This window comes from Pocillopora verrucosa, chromosome 4 (genome assembly GCF_036669915.1).
Source record: "Pocillopora verrucosa isolate sample1 chromosome 4, ASM3666991v2, whole genome shotgun sequence".
Lineage (NCBI taxonomy): Eukaryota > Metazoa > Cnidaria > Anthozoa > Scleractinia > Pocilloporidae > Pocillopora > Pocillopora verrucosa.
Genome location: NC_089315.1, coordinates 22,189,639 through 22,205,187, shown reverse-complemented (window position 1 = coordinate 22,205,187; position 15,549 = coordinate 22,189,639). Strand labels below are relative to the sequence as shown.

The 15,549-nt window shown below is 36.0% G+C and overlaps 1 protein-coding gene across 1 annotated transcript; it reads right to left on the bottom strand.

The window, feature by feature from the left end:
- Positions 1 to 265: 265 nt before the first annotated feature.
- On the bottom strand, positions 266 to 15,537 carry LOC131778710 (FIGNL1-interacting regulator of recombination and mitosis). Its single transcript, XM_059095135.2, has 33 exons — positions 15,426 to 15,537; positions 14,326 to 14,365; positions 13,824 to 13,912; positions 13,036 to 13,158; positions 12,503 to 12,649; positions 12,279 to 12,365; positions 11,861 to 11,936; positions 11,483 to 11,567; positions 11,102 to 11,144; positions 10,499 to 10,609; positions 10,291 to 10,371; positions 10,051 to 10,115; positions 9,708 to 9,786; positions 9,125 to 9,194; positions 8,900 to 8,974; positions 8,294 to 8,337; positions 8,066 to 8,117; positions 7,931 to 7,994; positions 6,682 to 6,763; positions 6,029 to 6,111; positions 5,878 to 5,929; positions 4,969 to 5,058; positions 4,666 to 4,764; positions 3,908 to 3,991; positions 3,406 to 3,546; positions 2,902 to 2,985; positions 2,695 to 2,808; positions 2,066 to 2,170; positions 1,826 to 1,903; positions 1,419 to 1,460; positions 1,154 to 1,312; positions 820 to 870; positions 266 to 697 (listed from the first exon to the last, which is right to left on the bottom strand). Exons 1-33 carry the CDS (start codon positions 15,471 to 15,473, stop codon positions 536 to 538), a joined length of 2,805 nt encoding a protein of 934 aa, XP_058951118.2. The 5' UTR covers positions 15,474 to 15,537; the 3' UTR covers positions 266 to 535.
- Between the last annotated feature and the right edge of the window lie 12 nt (positions 15,538 to 15,549).

Sequence of the window (15,549 nt, the reverse complement as noted above, 5' to 3'; positions counted from 1 at the left end):
TGATAGTTGACGATAGTGCATGATAGTTCGTGTTCAAACGCGTGTGTTTATTGAAACTATCATCAACTATCATGACCGTTTGAACGGGGTTTAAGTTTCATCTGATACTATGACCGATTTCAAGACGGGACAACAGAAGGCCCTTGAAGGAAAAGGTAATTATTCGTTTTTCCATTTGTCCCTTTGGTAGAATTGATCAGTTGCTCTGATTGGCTTCAGTTAGAAGAGAAATAACAAAATAACACCTATCACATATGTACTGGTGATTTCAATTTTCTTTATTTACAAGTTATAAAAAAACTCACTTAAAAACAACATCCTTCGAATCTAGTCGAATCTAGCATACATATTAATATGTCCAGTCAACAAATCTGGTGTCTGTGAAAGGTCAGGCGTGTGAAAAATACGGAATTTATAGAAAAGAGCGCAACATTTGTAGAATGCCTTGAAGATGCAAACTCAAACTTTGCACACATAAAGCGCATTCTTGTCATTCATTATCCACTCAGTTGCGATTTGCTGCACGGCGAGTGTATCATTTAGCGGCGCTTCCGCTGAGAAACTTTTGCAACAATGTTTGAATTTCTTCCACGTTCTCTACGACTTTTGCTGAAGGGGCAAACTGCTTTCTTAGATCAAGGATTGTTGAGACAGGTATCTTCAATTTCTGTATCGCTTCATCATAAAGTGCCTCCCCCTGTAAATATAAACAACAAGGTCGTGGATTAGTATTTACTATATTCCGGCCGGATTAAAGTATGCAAACGAAAATACAACGGAAGGAAAGAAACCTAATCGAGAAATTTATTATCACCTTACCTGACTTTCACTGGGTAAATCGTGCTGTGTTTTTAAACGTTTTGGTTCGGGCTGCAACAAAGAAAGTTCCATCAATCCCATTCCCACAAAGTCCATCAATCATTGGATCACGATTCGGTGATGCAATTTTCTTGAAAGTTGAGATGCACAAACATTTTCAAACACAGCTACAACCCCTTGCCATTTGCGACTCCTTTTTGAGTACTTGCAGAGTTATGAGTACGACGTGAACGTTGTGCATTATCCAGACTAAGTCTGAGTGATGCACAACGCAAATAAAGGCAAAATCATAAAATTTTTTTTAAAAATAAAATTCGAAGGGTTTGATGACTACCTCTATCTCTTTGTTTTCATTCGCACTATCGTTCCGTAATCGACCCCTTGTGTCCATAAATGGTATCTCTGTTTCTTGAATGTCATTGGACGGCGTGATCTGTGTTTTACTCCATGCCTCCGTTCCGAGTTGTTGTCTTAAAAACTCTACATCGAATTCCTACATATCCTGTCAAGGAAAAAAACTGAAAGAAGCGCGCAAAAAATATTCCACTTTTCAGTTACTTTTACAGAAGTTACACCACTGCGACTCAGGCAAAGGATACAGTCATGTCTCCAACTCCGAGTTCACTGTGCCGATAAGGAAGCTTAAACACAACAACAAAGTAACATATTAGTCAAGTCTCCATCTCCGAGTTCACTGTGCTCATAAGGAAGCTTAAACACAACAACAAAGTAACATATTAGCTATCCACTGATCTGATTCTATTTCCGTTACTTCCTAACATCGATCAGTATGAATATTCTCCATACTACGCCCCAGACATTTCCTAAGGTGCTGACAAGGAGAATTTGTCCAACAATCAAGAGCTTCTTTAGTTGGTGATCATCTTCTTTATTCTCATGACCTTCATGTTTGATTTAGGGTTGATGTTGTAAGGAGAAATTAGATGTTCCTCACACTGAGGGGTTTAAGGGTTAAAGGAAAAAATATAGTAGCAAATGAACTAACCTGATTTAGAAAATCTGACAAACTGGGAAGTAAATTCTCTGGAACACAATCTCCCATCACGTGAGTGTATCGGGTGACCTGGGAACAAAACAACAATCATAGAGCTTGCTAAAGTGAGGTGGAAAATTCTTGAGTTATCATCACACCCTACTGGATTTCAATGAACTTCTTAAAAACCCCTTCAATAAAATCAACAGGATTTATAATTTTAAATTTCAATGTTTGAATAAATCCTAATACCTCTGCGAATGCCTTAACGCTCTGAAATGCTTGCTGATGAACCAACCAGTGCGTGTCATTGACCAATGCGGAGAACATGGCGCTGATGTCGCTTAACACTGCGGACTGGTAGCAACAAATATCAATAGGTCACAACCAGAACAAAATAACTGCCATAATCTAGAGAAAAGTTCTCTACATGCAGTGCCACTACTATTAGAAAAAAAAATTAACCAGACACAACATAGGAAACGAACAGGAATTGCAAATAAACTAAATTGTTTCAATCAATGCTTGGGAATAAAAAAAAGCAAACATCACATAAGATTAAGATGGGATTCATTGTTTTTGTTTTCTTGTTGCAATCGCATGGCTCAATTTTCTGTAAGCGACCCCGCTAACGGTAGTCGCTCTGTGAATGGAACTCTGCTAAAAAAAAAGCAAACAAAAAAACAACCAAACAAAAACAAAACAGAGGATATTTTGTCTTAATCATTGCTAATACTTGTGAAGTTGATCACCTAAACCAGCCAAAAAAAATTAAGGCAGACTTTGAGCTAACATAAGCACATTAGGTTAGGTTCAAGTTAGGGTTAGCTTAGGGTTAGCTCGCATAAGCTCAAAAGCCAAAACGGTTAGCTTCTTCGTACCTCAAGGTGTTCTGGGATTTCTTTACTGCCGCATCTCCCGAGAAACTCTGCGGCTGCCTGGCGAACTCCTACAGTAGGCTTCTTATCAAGGAGACTTCGTAAGCCAATAACTATCTGTTAAAATGTAACAACAAAAAACATAAATTCTATTTTAAGCTAATAACACAAATACTTTCTTTCAACAGGAAACCCAAAACCGCACTGTACCGTTGCGTAATCTTCAGGCTGGATCAAGGGAAGCAAGGTGGACGTCAAATCCAGTAACTTGCACCACATATGGATTCTAAATCGCTGCAAAATTAACGAGAAATTTTGGCGGTAAGGTTAGTTTCGGAAGTAAATATATGTTGAGTAATGTGTTGGTAAAGTTAGTATTGCAAGTTGAGTAAGTCTCGAAAAAACTGTCTCTTACTTAACAGATAAAATCCGGGATTATTATACTAGATGGACTCAAGTCATACCCTGTCCACAGCAGTTTTGTTTCTACCTTTCAGTGAAGCAAGGCAGCGCAGAGCTGGGGTTGGGAAGCGCCGGAGCAATTCCCCACCCGCCTTTAACGTTCGTGGTCAGTAAGTCCTTCCTCGGCTGTTATTTCGCTCGCATTTTGACGTTGGTCAGAGCCGGGGGGGGGGGGGGAAATAGTGATCTGTGAATATCAAGATCAAGTCCAAATTTCTGTGTTCCCTTCATCTTTTCTAAGATAAAACTTACTTCTACTTGCTCACTTCCTTGACAACAAAGCGACCACAAGTCGTTGATAAGACCAATGGTAGCAGAGTGATGAACAGGAGGTATATAGCCTTCCCTTTTGGGTAGGCTGTAAACTCGCCGGAGACAACTTAAGCAGCGCGACTGAAGCAACCGAAAACAAAGAAAGAAAGAAACATAGAAGTAAGTATGGAATGGTGGTAATGACGATAAGCTCGTCGATAAATTTCGTAATCAGGCAGATCTACTCCGAAAGTGTCGAGAAACTACTTCGAAAGTGACTAGAAACGTGACAGAAAACATGAAAAAGACTGTAAATTTAAGACGAAGTGAACCACCTGTATTGGAAGATAATGAATCTCATTCCGGTATCATCTTTTCTTATGTTAGCTTGCGAAAAAATGAAGACGGTGAGATGGCTTAATTATATATCGGTAGATAGCTGTAAAAGTAAAGTAAAGTGGCATTCAAACAAGTCGTTATGTTTAATTGTCAAGGTACATACCATGAGCTCGTTGTCTTCTGCTGATTGGTTCGCTATTCGCGAGTGACAAACTTGTACACACAAGGGAACAAGAGAACGGCAAACCTAAAATTCAAGGACATTTCAGAGGATTCACAAGATTTGAGCCCAGTATTACTGGAATGAGACTTGGTAAAATATAATAACGGAACAATGACATGAAACCGGAGCTAAGTTTTTGATTTTACAACGAGAAATGAACAGTGTTTAAGCTCGTTTACAACTAAAAGATGATTGAACCTTTTTGACCAAACGAAGATACAGTAGTTCACAAGCTGATTCTTAAGGTCTTAAAAACAAAGGAAAAGAAAAATAAAGAAGCTCTTGAAGTAAAGGTTAGTGCACTGCACTCCAGATTTTAAGTCCTGTGCACCTGTAAAAATTCTGAAGAACCATGCGACACAAGGCCAAATGCAATGCTCGAGAATCTTATCCAAGTGGAGAACCAACAATTTCTATTCAAGCCCTGCCATTGACGTCACAAACAAAATTCCTGCCTTGAAAGCCCCTGAGACGAGGCACAAACTTCGGCATGATCACCAATACCTATTTAACAATTATTCGCCGAAGGCGAAGTGAATATTATTAAAAAATGTTCACTGAGCCAGAGGTGAATAATTGTATTAGTATGACTGCTCAGGTACTTTCGAATTGTTTCCTAAAATCTGTAAATTAAGAATTAAGCATATTTTTTTTTCCAATTGCATTGAGTACTCGTTTCAAGATTAGCAAGCCTTTACCTTCTTCTTGACGCTCTCGGGCATATCTCGTAAGGGATAAATGCACCACGCGGCGATGTTTTCTTCTTTCGACGGTGGAAAAGAAACAGCAAGATTCTCCTACCGAAAAACGTTTGACCGAAAATTGAAGTAAACACCTATGATATATAGATACTGTTTCTGCTATTCTCAAACAAAAGTAGAAAACCGAAAGCGGACGTTGAGTACTTAAATGTTTCATAACTAATCGTAAGCCAATAATTGTCATACATAAAGAATGGCAAGTAAAAGAAAACCAAGGAAGTTTTATCAGACAACACGTACTTGATGTTCCACAGCCATAAGGCGAGTAAGACGTTGAATGAGCAGCGACAAATGGACATAACCAGCACTTGAAGCAGGCAACTGTGATAACTGCGAAACAAAGCCAACAATGACCGTAATGAATGTTAGACTGATCCACAGTTCGCCACAAAACGTTCCGCTAAGTGTTCCTATACGTTGTGGCCCACCGAACCACAGAGCGAAATTATTGCTTTTTGTCATCCAGAGACGCTGCATGTACAAATACTTTAGCGTTTTATCCACCAAGGGAATCTTAATCGACAACTATTGTTAAATCCCAAAATACCTTTTGTAAGTCAGTGTTTCCAAAAGTTCACGTACTGATAAAATAGCCTGTAATTTTTGTTTTGTTTTTTATTTTCTTCTTTGCAACGAGGACCTTGCAGTCAACTGAAAATGAAGGCCTCGCTGACGGACATTTCTAATACGGTAGTCACCTGCTGTAAGCCAACATGAATAAATGATCCCTAGCTTATAAACCTGAAGAGTAGGGAGCCTACTTCTGTCACAAAACGCGAGAAATAGTATCCTAGGCAGGGTAGAAGAATGAAAGGTTTTTTTTTTCACAAGGGTTGGTGTTTGAAGGCCTCAGTGGCAAACCCAGACTCAAACTTCCCTTCCCAACATCCCAAATTCCAATTTGACCTGGAAACGGTAGAAAAGAAGAGCCACCTCATGGAATGTACGCTACTTTAAAATCTTATTATTGTTATTATTGCTATTATTGTTATCAGTGTTATTGTTGTTATTATTATTATTATTATTATTATTATTATTATTATTATTATTGTTATTGTTATTATCATCAGTATCATTATTATTATCATTATCATTGTTATTATCATCATTTATCATTATAAATTGCCCCAGAGTCGAAAATTCACCTACCAGTTGAGTAAGAACTATCACATGTCCCGAACACAGCTCGGCAGAGCCCCACCTACATGTAGACAAAAAACTTATGTTGTAGGGTCTTCTGATATGCACTAAATGAAAAGTAGTTGAATAGCACGTATCAAACATGACACTGTATGTCTACCTTGCCATGAAGCACCACACGTCACTCGAGAGCAAAGCACACAGCAGGTCATCCTGAAGGATGTGCTCCAACAGGCATCGTTCCTAAGAGAAAGGAAATAAAGGGGAGGTGTAATTGAAGTAAAACCCCAGATATGTTAGCCCTTTAGCTCCCAAAAGTGATTGACATGCAACTTCTCCCTATAATATCCATACATGATCCAGCAAACAGGTAACAAGAATACTAAAACTTAAACTAAATCAGTAGAAATTCTGATCTCGGTCTAACAGTAAATTCTTGTAATTAATATACAAGGAATTGTGTAGCAGCTAGAGGGGAGAATTATCAATCAGATCTTGGGAATCAGAGGGTTAAGATAAATAGATCATTGCATGAAAATTGAGGAAAATTGAAGCCAAAAAAAGGAATATTTTAGATGAAAAAAGTTCAAATGAAATAAAGAAAACCATTGCATGAATGTTCACAACCTGACTACATTTCAATTCTCTGAGTTCAAACAATGTGGTAAAGGTGTCTTGTCTCAGAGGTATTGCAATCAACTGGTCTGTCAGTGTAAGAACTGAGCCATTCTTGAAGCAAATTACAACATGGTTCTCAATGTCCTGACATTTAAGACAAGTTATGAGCACTGTGTTTCTATTAGCACTACTTACCACAGCAGAAAAACATACTGCCGGTGTGGAAGCCACAAGAGAGCACATTCTAGTACAAACATGCTCATACAAAGTTACCTCTCTGAGGAAACAACAGAATCAAAATGATAATTTATCTTTGTCAGTCTTCAAATTAATTGCCTAGTGAGCATAAAATATTGAATGGTTAGCAAGCTTTAGACAATTAATGCAACAAATTGTCCAAACTCCTTAGTTAGGGGGAAAATAGGTTTAAAAATATTTTATTTATTGACCAATAACATTTATTATCATATGGCATGTATGGCCCTGTGTGCAAGCCCATAGAAACCATAGTGAAAGCTGACATGTGTAAGGCCAGACAGGTTGATGTGGGTTGGTCCCTAATAAGCTGTCTGGCCCTGCACTCACACAGACTACAAAAATTAGTGTTTTTTTCTTTTTATGAATTATGGGTTTTAAAAGTTCTGACAAGAAATACAAAGCAAAACTTCCCAATTTAGAATCTGTTTTGTTGTTGTCCCATGAGCTTATATCACATACTATCTAGGTTGAAACAAAAATTTTCAACATTCAGTGGTCATATGATAAAATTCTTATTGCCTGAGTTTGGTCAGGCCGGATGGGATAATATTTGGTTCTCAGTCAAGGCCCATGGACCTTGCTGCACTCTGTACATCATCTGTACAGTCAATAAGTACACATTGACTTCCTAGTCAAGAGATGCTGGACCTAAGGTGAGCACAGTACTGCACTCCACATTATAGGACTAGCAATATATCAGTCAGCAATCGACCGACTATCGGTCGACAGTAGACCGATAGTCGACCAATGCATCACCCAATATGTACACATATATTGGTCGACTGTTGGCCGATATATCGGTTGACTATCGGTAGACAATCGACCGATATATCGACCAACTGTCGGCCGATGCATCAGCCAATATGGGCACATTTATCGATCGACTGTCGGCCGTTATATTGGTCCACTGTCGGCCGATCTATCAGTCGACTATCGACCGATAGTCGGTCGACTGTCAACCGATAGTCGACCTATAGTCAGTCGATAGTCGACCATCAGCCGATATGTCGACTGAGGCCACCTATAGTACACATGATCCGATAATTCTACAGAACAAGGCCCACCACCAAGTAAAAAGAGGTTGAGGTTCTATAATTATATTCATTGATTAATAACATTTATTAACTCCCTAGTTTAATGTAACAACACAGTTGTAATTTTTTCTTCTTTTAGCACATGGCCACACCTCAATGGTTTTCCCTTGCTCATCACACCTTCTACACATAATGGCAGGCTAACCTCCACAACACCTGAAAATAATAGAAATGCACATATTAAAACATGCATGCATGTTAACAGCACATCATCAAAGAATACTTACACTGACTGAAATACTGAAACACTGCCTCCAAAAGTGAATGACAACATTCCTCCTGTTGAAGACAATAAATACCGTAACATGCTAAATGGCGTAAGGAAATTTTTTTCTTTTGCTTGTTGTTATATACATACATATTTCTTTAACAGACCTTGCAATTATCATGGCAATGCCACTTTTTACATTTTTCTCTCTGTTGCAAGAGTTGCAGAGTTACACCCTGTACCTTACCTCTGGGTAATTAGTAGGTGAGATCCAATATGCAAATACATCCTCTACAAAAACAAAAACAACAACAACACTGCATTATTAGTGAAGACTTTAGAAAAACATTGCAGTAAAAATTACTTCCTTTCTTTTAATCAAATCAAATCAACCCACATAACCAGCCACATTGCAATTCAGACAAAAAGTGCACAATCAGAGGTATAAATGATGGCACATGCCAAAGTTTTCTCCGTTAGAAGTTCTTATTCAATATAGAAGCACAACCTTTCCAAGATAATGTTGAACTCAGTCTGCAACTGAGGTTAAAGATAGAAAACTCAACATTAGAGGAGTGGGGAGGTGGAGGCAATGACATTAGGACCAATCGAGTGAAAGATTAAGGCTATCAAGATCTGGGCCACTGATTGTATTTTAATTCTTACCAGACAAATGTAAATTAAGTAGCAAAAAAAGGAAACTTTTAGAAGCCTAGGTAGTGATAGAAATGACAAAAATGAGGTTATTTTTCAGCTGTATTAATCAAAAAGGAGTTTATAGCGGTTGCAGTTAGCAGTTAAGATTTGGTAGACATTACAGTTAGTATTGGAGGAGTTTGTTCAAGTTAATTACCTGGTGTACTTGGTAGAACACTCAGAATAGTAACCAGCAAACAGCAGTGTGCAAAGTGACTCTTGTCATCCACCACTGAAAGAAAATCCACCAAAATAATGATTTACATTAGAAACTACACTCCCATGACTGTCTGGGAAAATCCAAAGATAAAAACTACTTTCTATGACCATACTGCTAAAAGCCCAAAAAGAATGATGAATGCCTCCTATTTTTACGACTTACCTAATGATTTCCTAGTTATTAGTTTGGCAAAGTGTTTGTTTTTCACAATAACAGAAAGTAATGGCTCCACCTTAGGAAAAGACAAAGATGTTTCAAATAATAATTACCACTACCATATAAGCATACTCAATACTTCCATTATCACTAAAGTTATCATAAAATATGACACAGTTGAAGTGTCAAGGACTTGATTAGTAATGGAAACATGACCACCCATGTATGTATTAATTATGATAACTTTTATAGACAAATATATGACAAAGAGTTGTAAAAAAAACAGTATTAACTTTTGATTGAATATTTTTTGAATATAGAGGAAACAAATTTCTATAAGCAATAATACAATACCATACTTTATTCAGGAGATACAAATAATAATAATAAAAATACCTCTTGAGACAGAAATTGTGAGGTTAACCCTATGCATGACAGTTTCCATAAATAAAAAGCATAAATGTCATGTGCAACCTAAGAACTATTTACAAGCTGTAATAAAATGCAATATCAATTATTTTCCAAGTTAAAAATGATAAAACATACTTATATACTAAACAAAGAAATATATTTTGCACATTAAGCTCACCACTATTAATAAGGCAGATTTTATACCCTGAACTGCAGAAGCATCAATTTTTGGAGCACTTAGGCTTGGAGGTAAAGTGCTGAGAGATGGAAATAAAGAAACACTTATTATACACTTAAACTAACACTAGCTAGTTTAAAGAGAAACAGTGTCATGGGGGTGGGCAAGTGCTAATTATAAATTGCTGTACATAAAATACAAGTGAATTACATTGAATGCTTTAGAACCATTATCCTCTTGTATATAAATTTTTTCAAAAAAATTAGCAGGATGGACAGTTTCCTTTACCATATGAAAAGCATGTGAGTTGTCAAAGTAAAATTTAACACAGTTTTACACATACCTTTGAATCATTAACAGAAAATGAAAAATATTTTCCAAACATGTGTCATAGTAACCATCATATTCCTGTAAAAATGTTGATGACAAAAAGGAACATGTAAACTAATGTGCTTGAATTCAGTATTAAACTACAACAAATTAATCACATTATATATCTCAAACAGAGAATTATTTAACAGAAGCTCATATGAAACTGATTGAGATGGAAAGCAGGTTAGTGATCTACTGACCATTTCCTTACCTTTGTGAGATGAACAAGGTGACCCACCAAAAATCGCATAATTTTAAGCATCTTAGCCAGAGCCACTTCATCACCAGTAACCTGAAAAATCAACTAACATCTATCACCACAAGTTCAAGAATGAGAACAAAAATCTAAATAATCAAATTACACCATACAGTTAAATATACAACTGATATGCACTGAATTAGAAAGTCCTCTGTATAACCTTTTGACCATCAGAACTACCAGTATCTTCTGCTCTGAATGGGGCAAGTTGAACACATCGCATTAGTTTGGTCTCAATTGAGGTACACAAATGACAAATCAACCTGTCCACCTGTAACACAAAGCTCAAGGTAAGACAAAAAGTTACTCAAACATACAAGTTTTTAAAGAACAATGAAGGTTAATGGCACAACTCAAAAAGACCAGAGAACATAAATCAAATCCCATAGCAACAACAGACTTGTGATAGAATCAGACAAGAAGACAGAATCTTTGATTGAAGATCAAAGATGAAGAGTAATGGCCAGAGATTGAAAGCAATCTCCCCCAAGGAAGAATTTTTAGTCTTCACCAATGTTCTACAGGGTAGAAGAGAAGGTATGACAAACAGTTGTCTCCAAAGACATACATGTAAATACACACTTCATAAACATTGTAAAGCTTCTATAGGGAGTGTGTTTGAAATGCAATACAGAACATAATAAAAATTTAACACATAAATGTCAATCACTGTGTATCATAAATAATTAATTATAAATGATTATCAACTCAGAATCTATACACTATGAATTTTCACCAAAACCTCATATACTTTTTCACTTACTTCTAAATAGTTCTTGATATGATCTCTATGCTTGGTTACAAGTCTGTTGATCCCCAAAAATTTTGAGATATGCTTTAAATCCACAACTCAATACTTTGCGGTGGTGAAACATCAAGTGCATTACAATAATGAAACATTGCAACAAATACTGGAATTAGTACCAAGGGCACTTGTTAACTTTGACATCCAAATGGGAACTGACAGACACTGACATTTATGAATCTTTCCTAGATCTCATCAAAGCAGGTCTATCACAATGCTTAATCCAAATATTTAAATTTTAATATGTTTGAGCAGTGAGCAAGATAACATATTGATGTATTTCATGTATATACACTACACTTTATCTACTGTTACTTGATGTTAGTAATAATGACATACTTTTTTAACACTTTCCATGTGTTCACCAATATACTTGTATCCAAATCACCAATAAGAATGCAAACTTCAAGGAGCTGATGGCACACTGGGTCATAAAAGAAAAACCAGCAGATGACATAAGTACAGTTTGAGCAACACTCCATGAAAATTAATCATAACTATACCATAATATAACCAAAATCATTGTAGTGTCAGTGAGTAACTCTGAGGTTTCATCAGCTACAAATTTCCAATTCATGATAGCAATTAAGAAGGAAAAAAAATAAAATTCTCTTGCTGGCAAGTGTTTTTCCATGATTCTCCTTCTGAATGATCTTGATAATAGTACATGTAATTTACCATCTATTTATTAAGTAATTCAAATTATCCCCTGCTCACCTTCTGTAATATCTCTAACATCCTCATCAGATGCATCATAATTTAACTGGACTTTGTCAAGTACCTCCATCAATCCCTTTGGTAAATAAAAATATTGGATGATATTTTCACAACTCTTGTTTTTTAACTGGTAAAAAAAACCTGGTCTCCAATGGTTTAATTGTATTATATGAGCCCAGATAAAGCATTCAAACCATAGGTAGTGACCAAACCAGCACCATACATTGTATACTCTGATGTGTTTTGTCTCAACCCATATGCTAGAAAATTTCTAGTTTTCATTAAATCTTTCCTTTGATAGATTTCCATTTTTTACACCCCCTTCTTCTCTTTTTAATTTTTTTAATGGGTTGGCCAAGGGCATAAGCATCTAAAAACAAACAATAGCCCTTTATAAGCATATAGTTGACCTATTTACCTTCTGTAGCTGGTAAGATCTCTTAAACAACATGGCTAGATCCTGAGACACAACATGGAACAAATCACCATACACTTTTTCACTATCCTGCAAGGAAAAATCACAAATTTGTAGAGCAATATTATTATGATTTGATTATACTTCCCACATATAAATTAACCACTTACAATTTAATGTTGTAATATCTGAATTTGTTTGAATAAAAAGTGTCAATTAGAATGTACCTTGCAGTGTTTAAAAGTAGCATTCACAGTCTGCAGTACAGCTGATGGAAGGGAATGAATGTGTTCAATAAAGAGCTCCTCTGTAAGGGAAAGTTGAGTCACATTCCCAACACAAGTCTCCAGACACTCCATAAATGCTATAACTAGCTGTAAAATGTACAGAGAAAAATTTAAGAGAAGGAAGTATGATATTAAGTGAGTACTTGACATTGCATTTGTCTCCTAGGTCTTAATTCATATTTAATTTTCTATTCCACACTTTCCTAGTCCATTTATTTTTGTATATGACAGAATCACACCCCTTTTAATTACACCTTCCAATTCCCAAAATACCAGATACATAATATCAAAACTGCATGGCTTCTCCCTCCACATTCAACACATTAATTTTAACTCAGGTTTTTTATCCTTGCAATAATTGATCAGATTTCCTTTCCCACAAGAGGTTTGAAAAATCATGATTTGTGCATATCTAACAACTGGCTACAATATTGTTATGACAGTATGACTGTAATCAGAGCATGAATACAAACCTGTAGAAGTGACTGGACTGTTTGTAATCTGTCATGGCTTCTTTCTTGATCAACAGCCTGCACTTGTAGTGACTTAATAATCTGCTCTATTTCCAAAATGGCCTCATAAACAGCATCATATACCTAATAGACAGTCAACCAAGGTACAAATAGTTAATAGTTTCAAACAAATGGAAGGTCAAAAAATTTAAGCTAGTTTGAGAAATATATTTTCTGTATTGGAAAATACTGTAATGTATGTCGAAATGAGAAAAATACAAATCAAACTTGTACAAAATCATTTTGACGTGATGCTGGTTTATAACTCATAACTCAAAGAAAAATAACAATTGAACTCCAATGAGTTACCAACAAAGAACTTGTCCAAGTTACAATATCAATACAATATCAAGCAGACAATTGATGAGAATAGAAAAAGATATAAATTTGGGGATTATTAGTTGATCCCCTATAAGTAACATCTCAAGATCTGTATGGCAGACAGTAAGGGCAATAACTGATAATATTTTGGGAGTAAAAATGTTAAAATATAATCACTAGACATTTCAAGAAGCCCATGAAATTGAGAAAAAAAGTGTAATTTTGTTATCTATAAATGTGTTTATATTCATAGCAACAGATGAACAGATGGCTACAAGATGAAATAACAGTATACAATGTACAATGTACGATTGGATGGTGTGTTTTCCTTAACAGAGAAGTCCTTTTTTGAATTTGAAAATTGCTTCTTCAGCTGTATATTGAGGGCCCTAAGTCAACATAAATGTTTTTAACAAAAAAGTGGCTACCTTTGGCAAGATTCTTGAGAAAAATTGGGCCTCTACTTCAACTAAGGATAAACTGGGAAGAGCTTGACTTGTGAGGTTTTTCAAATAACCTAACAAAACAAAAATACTTTTATTTTGTATAGATACATGAAATACTAATGGTTATAATAATAATAATCACCAGCACCACACCATCATCATTATTGTAATGGTTATTCTTGTTTAAATCAGCATCCCTAGCTTTAACCCTTTAACTCCCATGAGTGACCAAGATAGAATTCCTCCTTACAATATCAAAACAATATCAAGCTGAAGAGTAATGAGGATAAAGTCAAATATCATTAGGGGATTATTACTTTATCCAATACCAAATTCTCCAAATTAACATCACAAGAACTGTAAGGCAGACAGCAGGAAAATTGCTGATGAGATCTAAGGAGTTATAGGGTTAACTGTGGCAGTTGGTAGTTTGGTTCAAGGTAAAATGTTGATTAGAACAAAACTATCCTTTATAAAACAATACCTAGCTTTTCAGTTCTATCTGGAGTCTCACCAAAGGATTTCTGATACAATTGGATTACTGTTAAGGAACAATTTTCATTATACTGATATCATTCAGTTTTACAAAAGATACTACTGAAAGGTAATTAAGCCACAATAGTGATGGGATACTCTCTTATCTTATCTAGGTATGATATATTTGGTAGTTCAGTGCAGGTTTAATTCAGGACTTAAAATTGAAAGGTTGTTGCTTTAATAAAAATTAGCATAATTCTCCAAGGTGATTGGTTATCACCAGCCCAATTTTAACACTAAATAAGACAGTGCATGCCTCATGCATATAATTGGATAGTGCTATCCGACGGTATATGCATCATGCCTGTGTAATTGGACAGCGCAAAGCATATATGCTTGCTGTCTCACCTTCTGCCAAGTTAACTGTGTTTTCTTTAATCAAAACACATAACAGATGGCTAGTTTGTTCCTAAAATTTCTTCCTAGTTTTGATTAAATGGTAACAGGACTTACACCTGTAATGTTGTGTGAGTCTCAGTCTACAATCACACAAGTTTGTAACTGACAAATCGGCCTACTGTTTTGTTTATCACTCATAGGGTCATTGACCGAATTGGACTGTATAAAATATAGAATGAATATGTATCGCTTGTAAAGTGGAAACCCCTTTGTACTGTGCACATGTGTGTACATGTACTACTTCAAATTAGGTTAAATTTCTATGGTGACTGATTTGCATGGAGACAATAACGGAAAATCTCAATAAACCTTGGTTAGCTTTGTAATGAATGAAGCTAGCTAAATGCCCACAGAGAAAGTAATGAGTCATACTGAAGTGTTCCAACAGTGGTAAAAGAAGTGGTCGGTACAGATAGCCTTAAAATTCCACGCACCCATTGCTTCAAGTTAAATTAGTCATTTACAGGAACATCAGTTTTCTATTTTTGAGCAACAGTGGAAATTTTTCCCGTAGGTTTATCATGCAACGTTATTTTCAATCTTGTACGCTTTCAGGCTCGAAAGCGAGTATTCGCGTAGAGAACACTTACAAGTTGTCTGATAATTCTATTACTAAACAATACACGCTGGCTGAGTTAAAAAGGATACGATAATAGAATTGAGCTGACTTGCGTCTGACTGGCTCTGCGAACCCATGCCGAAAATTCGGCATTTCACGATCAAGTCATTCGCCAGAAGTTCATTTTTGCCTCCACAAGATAGCATTGAACGC